Raw genomic sequence first — 18,677 nt, 5'->3', positions numbered from 1 at the left:
AACGAACCTCTGGTTCCATGGAGCTCCGAAGTAGGCACGTCACATTCAAGGGTGTTTCTTCAGACTGTGCATTTTATCTACACTGCTAATCTCATAAAAGGAGTCCTTGTTTTGAGTCCCAATTCTCCAAAACCCTGCTTGCTGCCTACAGCCAGAATGTTAGGCATGTTTTGGCCTGATCAGGTATCCTTTTCCTGCTGTTCTAATGAAAAGCTATGAACACCAAAAAGGCAGCTTGAGAAAAACTGTGCTGTGAAATGCTTTATTTGAAGAGCACTAGACTACATGAAACTTGGGTGGGTTCCTTAATCTCTGTAGGCCTCAATTTTCTCACCAGTAAAATGACGACTGTTTCAGAAGGACGGTGGGCTTAAGTGAGATAGCGTAAAGTGCACGATGTCTATTACGCAATACGTGTTAAATGAACACTAGCTTTAAAAGTTCTAAATTTCAGTCATTAAATCAAATAAATGATCTACTGTAGCACACCTCCCTGGTGATGCATTAGCTCCAACCTAACCATAATCCCGTGGTGACAACCCAGAGAACCTAGATGTGCCAGGGTGGCTGGATTTTCTCTGATGCCCGGCTCTCATCTCGTTAGGCTGCTGGTTCCTGTTCTCTTGGTCTTAGATGGAGTCCTCTTGACCGATATGTTCAGTCATGCCAAAAACTCTTGGAACATGCATAAGACTGGGTGTGTGTTTAGGTTGGAGTGTGTGTGTGTGTGTGTGTTGAAGCAACAAACTAAGGGTGCTTGAAGTAATAGTGTGTTCTGTGTTACATGGAGAAGGTAAAAGGAACCCAGAATAATGAATCGAAGGAAACACTACGTTATGCAGGACATGGTTTCTTTAAAAAAAAAAAAAAAAAAAGAATGTCAAGAGGGTTGCCTAGGATCTGACCCACTTCCCCAGAAATTTGCTGAATTAGAGACCAGGCTTTTCCTATTCAGTGTCAGCAGTAAGACCCAGTAGCTAAAAAATAGAACAAGGACGGGGGGGAGGGGAGGGATGAAGTCAGGAGATTGAAGAATATATAGAAAACATGGAGTATTAGAATTTTTCCAAAAATAAAAAGACGACCCCAGTACTTTGGTCAAAGAGGAAAAAGAGCTTGAAGAAAATAAGAAGTCTATAAATGGGAAGCACTCAAGAAAAGTTGGCCCATTAGGTGGTTTTCTAGTAGGAAACAGTGAAACCAACAGATTAAACTTACACATGAGAGTTCAGCTTTCCACTTTGGCTTCAATAAGGATAAGGGACTAACATACACATAAAGGGGTTGGGTTTTTTTCTGTTGCTATTATAACAGATCTAAGTCTTCCAGTATTCATCTCCAGCTGGTTAACACATATATTATATTCCTAACCACTCAGGTAATGGATTTTATTTTTTTTTTTAGGTAGATTGCTCAAATGTAACTCTTCCTCACTTCTTTGCAGAACTCAGGGATTTCCCAGGTCACTAGCACTGAACACAATGCATCATAACTGGTTGTGGTGTGTAAATGACCGCACTGTGAGAAGCGACAGTCTCCACCATCTTGCAGATTTAGATCTTTGATTATTCCAAGTCCAATTGTAAAAATAAGTAGATTTAAATACCATGAAACATTTCACTTTATACCCATAGGCTCAAGGAGGCGATTTTTGGGAAAAAGAAACTCCTCGCAGCAAACAAATGACTGAAAAATGCTACCTATAACTGAAGAGCTGGGGCAGTGATTCTCACTTTGAGAATCTGTCTCCAGGATCCCACCCCAGGGCTCTCAATCCTGCAGTGGAGCTGAGGAAACTGCCTTTTTACCAGGCTCACCAAGTGACCTAGAGGCAAGTGGTTCATAAACCAACTGAGAGACAGTGGCTTATACCCAGCACTACTGTCCATGTGACAGTTGGGAATGCTCAGCAGAAATCCTGCAACATACAGATGCGCTTCTGTTTACTGTTTATACGGCATTTATTCTGTGCAATGAGAGGCTCTGTGACACGGGTGGCGTGGGGAGGTGCCCTGTCCTTGGTCTCTTTGTGGGATGAGGAGCAATTTCAGGTCCCATTAGCCCTCCCCACCAAAAACGTCCTAACCATCTCCATAAAATCCACCTGACTTGAAAGTTGCCCACTGAAATCAGGTGCCCTGTGTTCTGTCCCCAGCTGCAGCTAATCAATGACCTTGAACTATCCATGTCCAAGCTATCGGCTGCTGCTTAGGGCAGCTGTTAGGGAAGGTCAGGGAGAAGGGACTGGGTGCCTGTTCCTGCCTCGGAAAGAGCGGGCTGACCTGATGGAACAATCACAAAACGTCACCGCCATCCTGGCTCACCTCGTGCTGTCAAAGCTTCACCAATCGAGATATCCAGTCTCCCCTTAGGAAAATACAACCCTTTCCCAAATGCTGACATTCAACAATTTCTGATCCTTTAGCCCATGCCCGGCACATAGGAAAAGAACTCTGCAAAGGGTTCCATCCAGCATGATCTTTTTCCTCTGTTCTCCCAAAGTACAGCTTGTAGCTCCCCTATAAACAAGTGCTTCTCACGGTGCCCCCACATTTGTTACTTGCTTACAGGCTGTCCTCTCTTCTAGATCATGAGCTCCTGTAGAAAGAAACACTTCCTACAGTATAAAACCGTTTTATACTTTTCTGTATCCCACTCAGCTCAGGACCTTGCTCACAGTTGCTTAAGTAGAATGGGAAACTGTATCCAAGTCTCCACCGACTTTGGAAATACAGCTTGTTCCGATGTTGGAGACTATCTGTACCTGGCATATGTATATATCCCGACTAGAAGAACTGTTTTTCAAGTTGACCTGTATGGACTTATCGCAGACAGCTCAAGCATCAATTTGGCTCTTCCTGAATTCTGCACATAAAGGAGGCCGTCTCCAGATTCATTTTAAGAAATTCCATTATTGAAAAAATATATATGAAAACTTGTCCTTTTAATCTCTACAGGCAGGCTTCACAATAACACCCAACTTCGAGATCCGTTGGAAATAAATTACAGGGGTGGGTGGTTCAGTCGGTTTAGCATCCAACTCTTGATCTCAGTTCAGGTCTTCATCTCAGGGTCGTGAGTTCAAGCCCTGCATTGGCCTCAATGCTGAGCATGGAACCTACTTAAAAGTAAATAAATTTTCCGGGCACCTGGGTGGCTCGGTTGGTTAAGCATCCAACTTCGGCTCAGGTTATGATCTCGCAGTTCATAAGATCCTGCGTCAGGATCTGTGCTGACAGCTCAGAGCCTGGAACCTGCTTCAGTTTCTGTGTCTCCCTTGCTCTCTGCCCCTCCCCCACTCATTCTCTTTCTCTCCCACTCAAAAATAAACATTAAAATTTGTTTTAATAAATGCAACAAAATAACATTGCAGTAGTAGCCTCTCCTAAAACTTTCCCCTAAATATTTCCCCTTTCTTTCAACATATTTAATCATGTAGGAAACCTAAAATCTACTCACTTGAATAAATTTATCTTTGTCTACATTATCGAAACTTAAAATACACATACTCTTTGATCCACAGGATCACCTATAAGAATTTATATTCTAGACCTACAAGCACATGTGTAGAATCGTATGTACTGGGTTACTTGAAGCATTACTTGAATACCAAAAATTAAAAATCAACCATCAACAGGGACTGATTAAATAATGGTACACCTATAAATGCAATACTATCTACTGAAAGAATAGGAACAAAATGTGTAAATTCTGAAATAGAAGAGAAAAAAGAAAGAGAAAATAAGGAAAATCAGATCAATCTAATACTTGGCAAGAAACAAAAAAAATATAAGAAATAGATAATCACAGTAAAATGTACATGCACTAAAACTTATCTAGTAAAGGACAGTAATTCCAAGACTGGATTTTAAAAGGAAACAACAGTTTTATGCTGTTTGCAAAAGACTTGAAACTTCATGACCAAAAAAAAAAAAAAAGAAAAAAAGAGTTGAAAAGTTAATAGTAAAGCGACAGAAAAAACATATACCAAGAAAATGTTAAAAACCCAAAGTAAGGGGAGCCTGGGTGGCTCAGTCATTGAGCATCCGACTCTTGATTTCAGCTCAGGTCATGATCTCAGGGTCGTGGGATCAAGCCCCTGGCCGGGCTCTGTGCTGAGTGTGGAGCCTGCTTAAGATTCTCCCTCTCTCTTTCCCTCTCTCTCTCCCCCTGCCTGTTTCCCCTGCTCATACTCTCACTCTCTCTCTCAAAAAAAAAAAAAAAGAAAAGAAAAAGAAAAACAACAATAACAACAAAAAAAACAAGGTAATAATAGAACCAGATTAAACAAAAAAATAGATTAGAGAAACCAAATTAAAGGGGATAAAATCATTATAAGGGATACAGAAGACCCTTATTTAATGACAAAAAAGAAACAATTTGCCAGCAAGTTATAAAAACCGCAAACCAGAATACATGGTGCTAACAAAATAGTCTCAAAATATTGAGCAAATACTAATTTAATTACAGCAGAAATTGTCAGATCTACAATCTTTGCAGGAACATGGATTTAAGGGGAAAAACGATTCCTCTATGCTTTTTTTTTTAAATTATTTTTTAACGTTTATTTTTGAGAGAGAGAGAGACAGAGCACACAAAGGGGAGGGGCAGAGAGAGAGGGAGACACAGGCTTTGTCAGCACAGAGCCTAATGCGGCCCTCGATCCCACGAACCGTGAGATCATGACCTGAGCCGGAGTCGGACGCTCAGCCAACTGAGCCACCCAGGTGCCACCCCCATGCTTTTTTTTAAGAGAAAACCTAACACATTGCGACACGAAAGGCCAAAGGAGTAAAAGAATATTTGCCATCACCTAAAGAAACCTGGTGGAGAAATTTCAGAATCAGAAGAACAGATTTTAAGACAAGTCGCTCAGAAGCTGACAAGTTGGTCCTACAATAACCACAATTTTGAAAAAGGAGAATAAGCAAGAACTCGGAACATGCTAGACAGCTGTACTAATGAAAACTGCAAGGCAGTAGCACAGGGCAGACACATGGGCCGGTGAAAACCCCCGGGGAATGTGAAGGAATCGGACACAGGACAGCAAGGCAGGAGCACAGGGTGGAGAGAAAGAACATGGTAGAGAATAAGTGACTATCTGCGTGGGGTAGGCAGGAATTCAAAATCAAATCAATCCCTTCCCTCCCTCTATATGCAAAAGTATACGTCAAGTACACGACTAAAAAATGTGAAAAACGAGACTTGAAAATATTACAAAGCACAGAACGATGCCTTTTATTTTTCTCCAAGTTTTTATTTAAATCCCAGTGGGTTAACACACAGTGTTAATATTAGTTTCAGGTGTACAATTGAGTGATTCGTCATTTCCACACAACACCCCGAGCTACTTCAAGTCAGAAAGGGCTTTCTTTAAACACATATAAATCATAAAGGAAAAAATGGGTAATTGTGACCCCAGTAAAATGAAAGCCAGCACGACAAAGTTAAAAGGTAAGCCAGCCTAGAGAAAGATATGTACAGTGGCAAAGGTTTAACTTTCTGAATATGTAAAGAACTCCTGTCAAAAGGACAAAAGATCCAGTTGGGGAGGCAAAATGAGAGGCAAAGGCTATAAACTGGTAACACAGAAAGGAGGAAACCGTGCTGGATAAAAAACAAATGAAAAGATGCTCATGGTCTCTGTTCTGCTCGGTATTAAACAAACTAAATCAAAAGACAGGGTCAGGCAGAGCCAATCAACCTAAATGTCTGACGATGGCAAGTGTGTGTGAGGGGGAGGGGAGACAGGACTGTCACCGCTGATAGGGAGTAAGCTGGTACAACTATTGGCGTGATTGGTAACATCTAGTGGAGTTGAAGATGCATGTTCCCCTTCAAATGTGTACACAAAGAAACCTACACAAGGATGTTCTTTTTGTAACACTAAAAAGCCCACCCTCAATGGCCACCGATAGGAGAAATGAATTAATCATGGGATTAATCACAGAACGAATACTACACGTATCGACCAGCTATGCACATATCAACAGGTTCAACGTGAAAACATAATGCTGAGTGAGACGTTTCAAAGGGACATGTGTCACGAAACCAACTGCGTTTAGTTGAAAACACGGAGGATACGACACACTGCAAATCATGAAGGGTCCAGCTCTGCACAAAAAGGAGAGCAGTTCTTGGAAGGAAATGAGAAGAGGAAGATTTTCAATGAAGAGGTCGCTTTTTATTTAAAAACAGAAGGATCTGAAGTAACTAAGGGAAAAGGTTAACAATGGTTACACTTGGGTAGTGGCCACACGTCAACAAGCCCGGTTGCGAATGACGGGGATCCGCTCTAGCTAGTTTACGCAGGAAACAAATGGCTCGCGGACAGCCCCAGGCTTGGAAATCGGGTTACACAGCTTGAAGAAATGCCCTTACGCCAGAGTGGCTGCAGAGGGGGACCTGCTGGCACCCTTGGAGCACTGCTGCCTTGGAAGCCACAAGTCACTGCTCCCCTCGACAAAGTGCATCCCGTGTGCCACTCTGTCTTCCTGGTGTCACTCCCAAATGTCACACAAGTGTGTCTGCTGGTGACTCTTGCTGAGCTAGGCTCGCTCAGTTGGTAAAGCACGCGACTCCTGATCTCAGAATCGTGAGTTCAAGTCCCATGTTGGGCATGAAGCCTGGCTGAGCCCCAGCTGCCAGGCAATTTCGGAAAGTAAGTTCCACTCTTGCACTTGCTGAGATAAGATCCATAAAAGGGGAAGTCACCAGAGTGGATGTTCACACAGTGCTAGGTCTCCGAAAAGCATGACAGATGTCCACTCACATAAGGGTGAAGTTCTGCATGTCTCTGTATAAAAATACACAACTATTTTGTTTAAAATAGCTCATAATTCAAAAAAAAAAAAAAAAAAAATCAAAGTATAAATCCACAAAGGGGATGGGAGAGGAAAGCAGGAGCAGACAAGAAATTTCCAGCCATCTCCAAAAGATGTGACTAATACAACAGTAGAGGATGTCACCACCTAGACTGGATGTGGAGGGAGCCCATCAGAAGAGAGAGCCGATGGGCCTGGAGAAGCCCAGAGGTGGTAAAAGACAGAAGAGGAGCTAAAAGGGGGATTAGAGGTCTATATACAAACCAGTTGACCTCAACCCCTTATCCCCGATCTCCAAATACAGAAAGGCCTGAGTCCAGGTTATCTCCCCCCAGGCAAAATGTTGGAGGGATCTCATAAGGGAAAGAACTGTCTGGGAGGAACAAGAGCAGTCAATATAGGCATCTGTCACCGGAACCGAAGACCCCATCATTTGAGCATTTCGAAAATCCCCATCGTAACAGCCAGCATCAGTACTCATCCTCACAGAAGCTGAACGTTGCCTGGACCACAGAGCTGCCATCCAATCTGCCCATAACCACCTCTCCAACTAAAACTAGTAACCAACAATCACTAGATTTTGGAGGCTGGGGGGAAAACCCTGAAACATGAAAAATTGAGATAAGCAAAAAAATCTATCACTTGAGGAAAGATAGAATTCAGGGACCAGGAAATAAATGCATATAATTCTATCTGTTCTTTAGAGTCACACAGAGGGCTGGCTCTCTGGTAGAGGACGCAACTCTTGATCTCAGGGTCATGAGTTCAAGTCCCACATTCGGCATGGAGCCCACTTAAAAAAATAAATAAACAAAAGGTTCAGAAAGATACACTGTCTGTTATACATGAATTTCAATTAAAAAGATAAAGATATACATAGAAAGAAAGAAAGAAAGAAAGAAAGAAAGAAAGAAAGAAAGAAGAGAGAGGGAAAAATACAGATCTAAAACCTAACTAAATGGTATTAGAGAAACAGAAAAAGGAATATTTAAAAAGAAAAATTCCCTAGAGCTCAAAAGAGTTATCAAAATTGAAAGCACCAGAATAATTAAAAACCTAGATAGATATGAAACATCTAGGTCATCTAGAACATCAAGGTCCTAAAAGTACCCCAAGTGTGTATGCATGTGGGGGTGTGGTAGGGCAGGTGATATGGAGGAAGGCAGGTTTAAGAGAACAGTATATATAAAAAGGAACAAAATCAGACAGCGTATCAGACTTTTCATTAGCAACATCAGATGCCAGAAGTTAACCTGAGTTGCTTTCAAAATCTTGACAGAAAATTACCTTTCAGGGGCACCAGGGTAGCCCAGTCAGTTAAGTGTCAGGTCACGATCTTGCGGTCTGTGAGTCTGAGCCCACATTGGGCTCTGTGCTGACAGCTCAGAGCCTGGAGCCTACTTCAGATTCTGTCTCCCTCTCTCTCTGCCCCTCCTGCACTTATGCTCTGTCTCTCTCTCTCAATAATAAATAAGCGTAAAAAGAAAATTACATTTCAGTCTACAACTCTAGCCAGTTGACCACATGTAAGTTGCAAAGCAAAGCTCCTTTAGACATGCAAGGGCTCACCTCTTAGACGCTTTTTCTTAAGATGGAACTCACTAGAGATTCCAACACAATGAGAAAGTTCATAAAGGAACAGGAAGATATGGTCTCTAGGAAGTAGATCCCACCCAGGCAAGAAATCAAATCTTCAGAAGAAACCTGTGCACTAAGCCCAGAAACAAAGTGTTCACCCTGGAACAGAAAGAAATCTTTTGGCCAAACTGTTTTAAAAGGGCTGATAATCAAGATTTGCCCCAGACACGGGAAGCAGGCACTCCCAGACTGTTGTTGGGAATGCCATTTGGCAAAACCTTGTGGAGGCTGAGCTCTGGTAGCATCTGTCAATAATTCTACTACCAGAGTCTATTCCTCTGACGTCACTTATATATGTGAGGCAGTGTAGAGCATGCGGGTGAAGTTACGTGGGTCCACATTCCAGCTTTGCTACTGGCCAGTTCTATGGTCTGTAGGTTTCCTCCCTTACAAAATGGAAACACCTTCTCAACACATTTTGAGGATTAAATAAGAGATTCCATGTGAAAGGCTTAGCACCATGGCCAGAACATAGGAAATACTGTTAACTTGGTCAATACTCAACTAATCTAACCACAAAACACTTAAAACATTTTGTACAAAAATGTTTACCGTGCCATTGTTTAAAATAGCAAAAATGGGGGCGCCCAGGTAGCCCAGTCAGTTCAGTGTCTGACCGCAGCTCGGGTTGTGATCTTGTGGTTCACGAGTTCGAGCCCCACATCGGGCTCACTGCAGTCAGAGTGACCCTCTATCCCCCTCTCTCTCTGCACCTCTCCCACTCACTCTCTCTCTCTCAAAAATAAAAAAATAAAATAAGATAGCAAAAACGGAAACTAGTGTGATCCTTTGTTTTCAAAAGATTCCACTTGTATTTGTACATATGCTTATACATGTAGAAAAAAGAACTGAATGGAGAAAACTTGTCAAGGTGTTATATCTGGGGAGCTGGAGGGCGCAGGGTTGTTTCTGCGTAAAATTCTTATTGTGAACAGCATAAGCTGTCTTATCCTTTAAAGGAAGGAAAACGTATAAATTAGTATAAATCTTAGGGAGAAAAAGACAGTTAATCTTTATAAGCCCACACAAACATTTTGTAGAAAACTTTTATTTTAATTTACTATATATATTTAATTTTTAGGAAATTACTGGGTCGATGCACTTTCCTCTGTAGGTTTAGTTTGATCTTCAGTTACCTGTAAAAACATGAATAGCTTTACTTTTCTAATAAAAACAACTTTTAGTTCCACCCTCCCCCCACCATTTTAGATCATTCCACAGTCCTTCTCCTATAATGACCCCTGGTCTTTCTCCTTCGTTAGTAATTATTAAAGAAAGGTAAGTAGAAAAAGAAGAAACCTTACAAGGCCAGGGTCACAACAGAAATTATCAAGTAAAGTACAACAATTCCACTCAAAATATAATGAGGCATCCATCTAGGCTTGCCAAGTTTGTCGTTTTATTTTTCAATTACAAAATGAAATCCTTAGTGTGAGAAAAAGCCCAGTAATGCTGTAACACAGTATTTTAAATCAACAGAGTTTCTTGAGAGACATAATTCTATTTTAAACATAGAATATTACAGGTTTAGTAGAAATAGGGACCTGTATGTCCCTATTTCTAGTCTGTGTCACTCAAACACATCCATCAAACAGCTAAACTATACTCATCACCCTAAAACCTGCCCCACGTCGTGCATTACCTATCTCGCTGAGGGGTTCTGCCCAGCTACCCGAGCCTGCCACTGCAGAATATAGGTTCTCTTCTGTGCACATTTCAATCAACAAGAATTCAACGAACTCTACCCGGGGCTCTCACCGCAACACCTGAACTTGAGGCTCTCATCTCTTCCATCCCTCTACAGACCGCAGGCTTACGTCACAGCTTTCTTCCGTGCTGCCCCAGAGTGAGCTCTGGAACAGGAATAGCTGACCAATAGGTCACTTCCTTTCTCAAATTCCCAGTTGCCTCCAATCACCTTCAGGAGGGGAATGCAAATTCCCTACCATGGAAGACAAGCCCCTCAGATGCTATTTCCAAGAAGCTCACTTTGTTGGACTCATCGCCCACACTACATACGACCGCACACCCAGGTTTATGTTCTAGTCACCGTGCTCTCCATTTCTCCGTGCTTTTAGGCAAGCAGTTTCCTCTGAGATAACTCCCAAGCCAGCCCCCCCAACCCAGCCCCAAGCAACCCCACATACCAAAGGGTGAGCTCAAAATTTGGCATGACACATACATAACAAGCACTGACTGGGTTCACAGACTGAATGTAAAGGCACTAGCAGAAACAATTAGAAAACTATACGAGGAGGCATATAATCCAGCAGGAACTGTAGGAATAGATATTTGTTCGGTGATGGCTCTGAGAAGGTTTCATGGAAACAGTAAGACTTGGACGAAGTACTGAAGAATGAGTCGGATGTTTCATTTATATACAGGAGGAGAAAGGGAAACAGAGTCCAGAAAGAAAAACTGCCATGAATAAACAAACCAGAAAACAAGTCTGAGTTAAGAATACTAGTGTTGTATATTTGAAGGTTGCTGAAAGTAGATTTTAAAAGTTCTCATCACACACACACACACACACACACACACACAGAATATGTCACTCTGTGAGGTGATGGATATGCTAGCTAACCTTGTTGTGTAATGGTCTGCAATCCATACACACATCAAATGATTGCAGGGTACGTCTTACACTTAAACAATGTTAGGTGTCATACATCTCAGTAAAGCTGGGAAGAAATAAAGTGATATAAGAATGTAAACTAAAAAAAAAAAAAAAAAAAGTTTGAGTGTATTTGCAAGCTTGACTAGAGTGGAAAATTACAATAACCAGGATGAGTTCAAGGAGGCCAGACTACACAGAATAGCTCTCAGATAATGTAACTAAAGGCTAAGTACTTAGTCTATGAAAGAGTAAACAGGGATAGAACTGGTCAAGAAATATAATCATTCCTACTTGTGAAATGTAAATACTAATGACACAGAATGAGCTACAAACGCAAGTACCCAGGAAATTTGCACATCTGTCAACCAACAGTCAAGGCAGCTTCAAAATACACGTGACAAATCTCACTCTTTAAATGTTCATTAAGCTTACAAAAACTACCATCTCTTGAAGACCCAATTAACACCACTGGACCCCCTTAAGAACTCTCGCTACTATACAGCGGTCCCCTTATTCTTCTTCAGGTTCCACAACATCATTTCCACAATATTCACAAATAAAAACAAGAGAACTGCCAAATCACAGCTCCTCTCTTGCCAAGATGCTACCGGGGTCAACAGCTACAACACCGCTTTAGCTACAGAGACAACCAATTAATTTTTTTCTTCTGTGTTCTTTTATTTCTTTATTTACTGTTTTGTTGTTGCTTAATTTCAAAACAACTTTCTTCATGGAACAGTACTCATTAGCTGTCAAAAATACTTACCATTTTCCGAGATCTCTCCAATAGCTTATTCCATATAGTAAAATGTGCCTTGAAAAGAAAAGAGTCACGATGAATTAAATATAGCAATGAAGTTAAAATAAAAGTAGCCGAGTCTTATATAGGTTTTAAGCAAGCAAACACATAAAAAAGAAGGCAGTACTAATGAGGTTAAGTGGTTACAGAAGTGGATTACCCCTGAAAAGGTATTTAATGGGACAGCCACTTTGTTTGGCATTTAAGCAAAAAAGACTAAGTCTTTTTTTAAGACTTTTTAAAGAACATGCCATTCTTCCTCTTTTGTCCTTAATCATCAGCATCATAGACAGTGTTTCTTCTAACAGGAAGCAAAACTGTGCCCCATCTTCCCACAGGTTGTAGTTCTTTCCTTAAATAGCCATTTACAACCAGCTAGAGGTCATTCTCCACACCATCAGCAGTCACAAGGAGAGGTTCATCTGAAACCGACTGATATCTTCACACTGAAATGGGAGCCCCAGAGGTTTTACCTAATTACCCTAAGAACAAGTAGAAACTAACGCAGACAATAATAAAATTATAAAACCAATTTACTTAATCCTTAACAATTTTATACAGCAAGGGATCATCAGAATGCAGATGAAAACTGTGCCAAATGCGTAAGGACCACATCAATTTTACTAAGTCACATGAACGACCTGGCAGAATCCATGATAAGAGGTAAAATTACTATATGTACACGTAAGCCCTTCTGGAGAAAAGGGCAGCATCGCATGTTTAAAGGGAAGACAGCCGAATGGACTGCTGGTGCAGACCCCGGAGTGTGTGGCTGGAAGACAGCAGATGACAGAGAAAGTGCTATGAGAGATCAGAGGGGCAGGCAGGGGCCACGTAATGCAGGCCTTCGTGAGACAGGCTACAAGGTTGGGATCTGTTTACAAGAAGCCACTGGAGTGTTTGGGGCAAAGGGATTACGTGATCTGAGTATGAAAAAGGCCATTCTGGCTACTAAGCAGGGAATGTGCTTTGGAGGGGGAGCATCCTCGGTGATGAGTAAGGGGCTTGGAAAGAGTGGTGAGCACAGATGAGACGCTACGTGATGGAAGGATTCAGGGCATGTTTCAGAGTTGAGCTGAAAGGTCTTGCTGATGGACGGGACGGAGCACGGCTGGGAGGGAGAGAGAAAAGCCAAGGATCACTTCACAGCTAAGCAGATGATGATGCCATTTACTGAAATGCAGAAAGCTAGGAAAGGAAGCAGGTATGTGGCGAAAAACAGAACATATGCTAAAAATTACAAAATGTTGATGAAAGAGATGAGGATTCAAACAAAAAATATACTGTGTTCATAGACTAGAAGACTCAATTTAGTAATGATGTCAATTCTCCCTAAATTATACGGGTTTAACTCAATTCCTATCAAAATCTCAGCAAGATTTGTCAAATCAGAAAGATTATCCTAAAATTAAATGAAAAGGCAAAGAATCTAAAATAGTTAAAACAATTTTTGTAAATAATAACAACATGGGATGAATTATTCCACCTGATTTGAAGAACTATTTACAGCTACAGTAATCAAGACTGTGATACTGGCAGGACAGAGACACACATCAATGGAACAGAACAGGGAACCCAGAAATAGACCCATTAAATATGCCCAACTGATTTTTAATAAGGGTGAAAGCAATTTACTGGAGGAAGGACAGCCTTTCCAACAAATGGTGCTGGAGAACCTTGACATGTACAGGCAGGAAAAGTGCACCTCCACCTCCTTCTCACGCCGTGTACAAAACTTAACACAAAGTGGACCACAAACCTATATAAAACTATAAAACTTTTAGGGAGAAAAAGAGGAAGACAAATCTTTGGGATCTAGATCCAGGCCAAGAATTCTTGGAATTAACACCAAAAGCATGATCCATAAACAAAAACTAATAAACTGGACTTCATCAAGATTAAAAACTTCTGGGGAGCCTGGGGGGCTCAGTCGGTTAAGCGTCCAACTTCGCCTCAGGTCATGATCTCACAGTTCATGGGCTCAAGCCCCACGCTGGGCTCTGTGTTGACAGCTCAGAGCCTGCTTTGGATTCTGTGTCTCCTTCTCTCTCTTGACTCTCCTGCTCATGCTCTCTCTCTCAAAAATAAACATTAAAAAAAATTTTTTTTTTAATTTAAAACTTCTGGTCTGCAAAACTTCTGATCTTTTGTTAAGAAGATAAAAAGACAAACCACAGAGAGAAAATATTTGCAAACTATGTATCTAACAAAGGACCGATATCTAGAATATACTAGGAAAAAAACTCTCAAAATTCCACAGTAAAAAGCAAACAATCCAGTTAGAACATAAGCAAAAAACATTAATTTCCCACCAGAAAAGATATACAGATGGCATATAAACACAGGAAAAGATGTCAACACAATTAGCCAATAGCAAAACACAAATTAAAACCACAATGAGAAATCATACAAACTTATCATAATGGCTCAGATAAAAAATAGTGACAATGTCAAATACCGGGAATGGCAAAATGGCAGTCACTGTGGAACTCAGTGTGATAGTTTCCTAAAAACTAAATATGTGCCTTCTGACCCAGCAACTTTACTCCTGGACATTTATCCCAGAAAGATGAAAACATATATTCACAAAAACCGGTACACCAATGTTCATAGCAGCCTTATTCGTAATAGCCAAAGAACTAGAAACAACCCAAATGTCCTTTAATGGGTGAATGGTTCAACCAACCACAGTAGATCCATACCACAGAATACTACTCAGCAATTTAAAAAAAAGAAAGAAAGAAAGAAAGAAAGAAAGAAAGAGAAAGAAAGCAAGCTACCGATACATACAACTTGGATGAATCCTCAGAGAATTACTACTGAGTGAAAAAAACCCAATCCCAAAAGACTGCACAATGCATGATCCTATTCATATGATACTCTTGAAATGAAAATGCATAGGAACAGAGAACAGATGAGTATTTGCCAGGGGCAAGGAGGTGGGGGTGGGGCAGAGGAGAGTGGGCGTGGCTATCGATGGCCAATAGGAGAGAGCCGTGTGAAGACACTGTACTACATCTTCACTGTGTCACAGTCCATACATCGGTTGCGAAAGTTTGCAAGGTGTCAGCATTGGGGAAACTAGGTAAAGGGATCAAGGATCTCTATATTACTTCTTATAACTGCATGTGAACCTACAAAGATTTTGAACTATCTCAGAATCCAAAGTTGATTAATAGAACTACCCTACAAGCCAGCAATTGCACTACCAGGTATTTATCCAAAAGATTAAAAAATGCTGATTCGAAGGGGCACATGCACCCCAATGTTTAAAGCAGCACTATCGACAATAGCCGAAGTATGGAAAGAGCTCAAATGTCCATCCACTGATGAATGGATAAAAATGTGGTGTGAATATATATGTGTGTACACACGTACACACACACACACACACACACACACACCATGGAATACTACTCGGCGAAGAAAAAGAATGAAATCTTGTCATTTGCAACAACGTGGATGGAACTAGAGTGTATTATGCTAAGTGAAGTAAGTCAGTCAGAGAAAGACAAATATATCATTTCACTCATATGTGGAATTTTAAGAAACAAAACAGATTAACATAGGGAAAGGGAAGCAAAAATAAGATACAAACAGAGGGGGAGACAAACCCTAAGAGGCCCTTAAATACAGAGAACAAACTGAGGGGTACTGGATGGGTGTTGGGTGGGGGGGATGGGCTAAACAGGCAAGGGGCATTAAGGAGGATGGCTAGTGTCGGGATGAGCACTGGGTGTTATATGTAAGTGAAGAATCACTAAATTCTACCCCTGAAAGCATTATTATACTATGTGTTAACTGACTTGGGTTTAAAAAAAAAAAAAAAAAAAAAAAAAAAAATTAGTGACGGGTGGGAGCAATATGGAAAATAAAAGACTCTGAGTCATGAATAGATCATGCCAAACCTAAGACCAAAAGGCATTCTAGAGGGTCTTACCAACATGCACTCCAATAATCTCAATGCACCCTCCCCTATATTAATTTGAAAAAGTAAAATAACTATCTCAGTTTGATTCAACTTTTTCAACTAATATCTCTTTCGTGAATTATCCGTTTACATTCTGAGCAAAATTGTTCTTAGCATAAACATGAATTTACAAAATATTAGTGTCACAAAATTTAATGAAAATTAAAATGTACATCCTTCAAATTAGTATAAAATCAAGAACCAGAATGACATCCACTCCCAAATTGGACGACCTGAAACTTTCAGCTTTACTTACTCTTAAGTGTACCGGTAAAGACAGACCCTGGAATCTTCGTACAAGACTCAACTGCGTGGCTTGAAGATTGTGAACTGCTGATACTTCATACTGGAAACAAATACTTGTTCTTGGAATAAGAGGACCCTCACTCACATCAATGAAGTCACCAAATCTGATTGATTTTAAAAATAAACAAATAAAACCTCAAAATCAAATCGTTTAGAGTAGTTTGGGGGGAAAAAAGAATCTATTCAATCTCTTTGAGGCAATGTCCACAATCAAGAACATTCTATATGGCTCAATTCAATCTCTAATTACCCCTGACGTAATAATCTCAAGTGAAGCGGCTAAAACTATGAAAATTAAAGTCAAGTGAACCTTGTTCCTTACTAGCATTGATAGAACTTTAGAGATTTTTAAGATCATTGAACACATCATGCTCTCAAGTGAATCCAATGTCTAAAACTGATCATCTACGACCTCATAACAACTCACTGTAATAGAGTTTAGAACTCACTATACAGGACAGATTGTCCAAAGAGCAGCTTTCTAAAAGAAAAAAATTAACTGAGTCATGAAAACATGAAGCTGAGAACACAGATACAGGCCATGAAGTCATTTCTGCAAATCCATTATGCACGGTCTTACCTCCCTCATCCCAGTATCAGCACATTCCTATTTCACTTACACGTAACATAAGTAGTTACCAGTCAGTATCCATATTTGCACATACACGTGAATTATGCTCAATTCACAACAATAAATATTTTGCCCAATTTCAAAGTTAAGTTTTAAAAATCACATTTTTAAACAATGGTTTTCAACTCTTGAAATGCGGAAATAGAAATAAGAAACAATAAAATGAGGAACAGAAACCACAATGGCTCCTGAAGAGAATTTAAACCTTCCAATTACCACTGTACCAAAACAATGCACAAAGCAACAGAAAATAAGGTAACAAGAATAACAAATTATGGCACAGATTCGTCTTTTTCAGTCATAACTGTACGTTCAGTCACGTCAATTCCACTGCCTAAGTCTTCCTATAAATTAGCAGGACAGCAACTTTATTTTTACTTACCTGTGCAGCTTGACTATCCTCTCAGGGTTCTGAGATGCCTTCTCTTCTATGAAATCCGTTTTGTACCTAAAGAGGAACAAAGAAAAAGCAACTTACTCCTAAACGCACAAAAAGGGATTTACGGACATCTCCCCTCTCTTCCTCGTTGGCCAGAGTTTTTCAGACGGGTTTACACTCGGAGTCTCCTCTTCACACCTCACCTCCTTCAGTCTGGCCACAAGCTCACGGCTCCGCCAAAGCCATAGGTACCTCCCTGGCCTCACCCTAACGGACAGCTTTCTGTCCTTATTTCCACTGTTCACCTCCATCTGTCAAAGCGCTCATTTCCACTGGTGTCTGTGGCAGTCCCTACAGCTTGTTATTTCAACTCTCTGGCCACTCTTCCTCCCCTCTCCCCTGCAGGGGACCTGTCCTAAAGCCTCCTTTCAAGCAAGCATCCTCCCTGGGCTGGCTCCTTGATGCACACAGCTCTAATTACCACTTCTGTGTCCTTATCTTCCACATCTCAGCGTCTAATCCACATCCTTCTTCTGAGCCCTAAACTACGTATCTAAGACCCTCCCGGACACGCACTAGGCTGTTCCACAAGCATCTTACACTCCTGAATTCTCAAACAGAGTGAAAACTTACTCCTTCTTTTCCCACCACACTTACCCTCATTGCTGAATTTCCTCGCTTAGCAAATTGCACCACCAACCACCCACGTGTCTGAGAGAAAAGCTGCAGGGATCTCCCCGATTCCTGCTTCACCTACCACACCCCCTCCATCCAACGCATTGCCAAATCACGTCAATGCTACTGCCGAAATGTCTCTCAAACCTACCCAGTTCTGTCACTACAGCCAATAGCACAGACGGAACTGCACAGCCCAGGTACAAACCATAACTTGACCACTCACTACCAAGAGCCTTCTCTCTTCACGCCAGAGTGCTAAAAAGTATTACGTTTGTATATGGCAAAGTCGGGAAGCATCAGTTCACGTGCAAACGTCTACCTACTGCCCACACCCCTTCTGCCAAAGCCCCCATGCATTACTAAGGAAGTCAGTTCCCTTGACTACCTGTCTCTCTTGACCCGACTCGAAGACATGCACCTGTCCCCGGGGAGCCGAAGCCACTTAAAACTCCCCCTGCAGCAGAAAAGCCCAATCACAGATCTACCTTCAACCACCCAAAACTCTGTCCCTTCAGACTTGCCCCAAGCCATCCCTACGTCCTTCCACATATTCAACTAACTTACCAAAGTCCTATAAGCCTCTCCTGGACTTTGAAAGTCCAGTGGAGGGGATGGGAAATCACATGGAATGAACAGCTAGAGTAAATAAACTATGGAAGCTATGGAGCACTTAAATGTAATTAGTCCTAACTGAAATGTGCCTCAAGAGTAAAACGCACCAGATTCTGAGGACTTAGTATGAAAAAGAGAATACAAAATATCATTAATTTCTAAATACTGATCACATGTTGAAATAACATTTACATGCACTTTAAATAAAATGTATTATTAAAAT

General features: G+C 41.0%; 1 protein-coding gene across 2 annotated transcripts in view; it reads right to left on the bottom strand.

The window, feature by feature from the left end:
• Positions 1-9,494: 9,494 nt before the first annotated feature.
• The window catches only part of MRPL39 (mitochondrial ribosomal protein L39), a 20,227-nt gene continuing 11,044 nt past the window's right edge, over positions 9,495-18,677 (bottom strand). Inside the window, exons 7-10 of one of the 2 annotated variants that reach the window (XM_060640317.2) lie at positions 17,168-17,233; positions 16,105-16,258; positions 11,846-11,893; positions 9,495-9,598 (exon numbers count right to left, since the gene is read on the bottom strand). In XM_060640317.2, the coding sequence (XP_060496300.2) occupies positions 9,548-9,598; positions 11,846-11,893; positions 16,105-16,258; positions 17,168-17,233 (319 nt within the window). In that variant the 3' untranslated portion in view covers positions 9,495-9,547. The other variant, XM_060640318.3, reaches the window with a different exon arrangement.

Source organism: Panthera onca, chromosome C2 (assembly GCF_046562875.1).
Source record: "Panthera onca isolate mPanOnc1 chromosome C2, mPanOnc1 haplotype 2, whole genome shotgun sequence".
NCBI classification, from domain to species: domain Eukaryota; kingdom Metazoa; phylum Chordata; class Mammalia; order Carnivora; family Felidae; genus Panthera; species Panthera onca.
The sequence above is the reverse complement of the archived record's forward strand: the minus strand, read 5'-3'. Positions and strand labels throughout refer to the sequence as shown.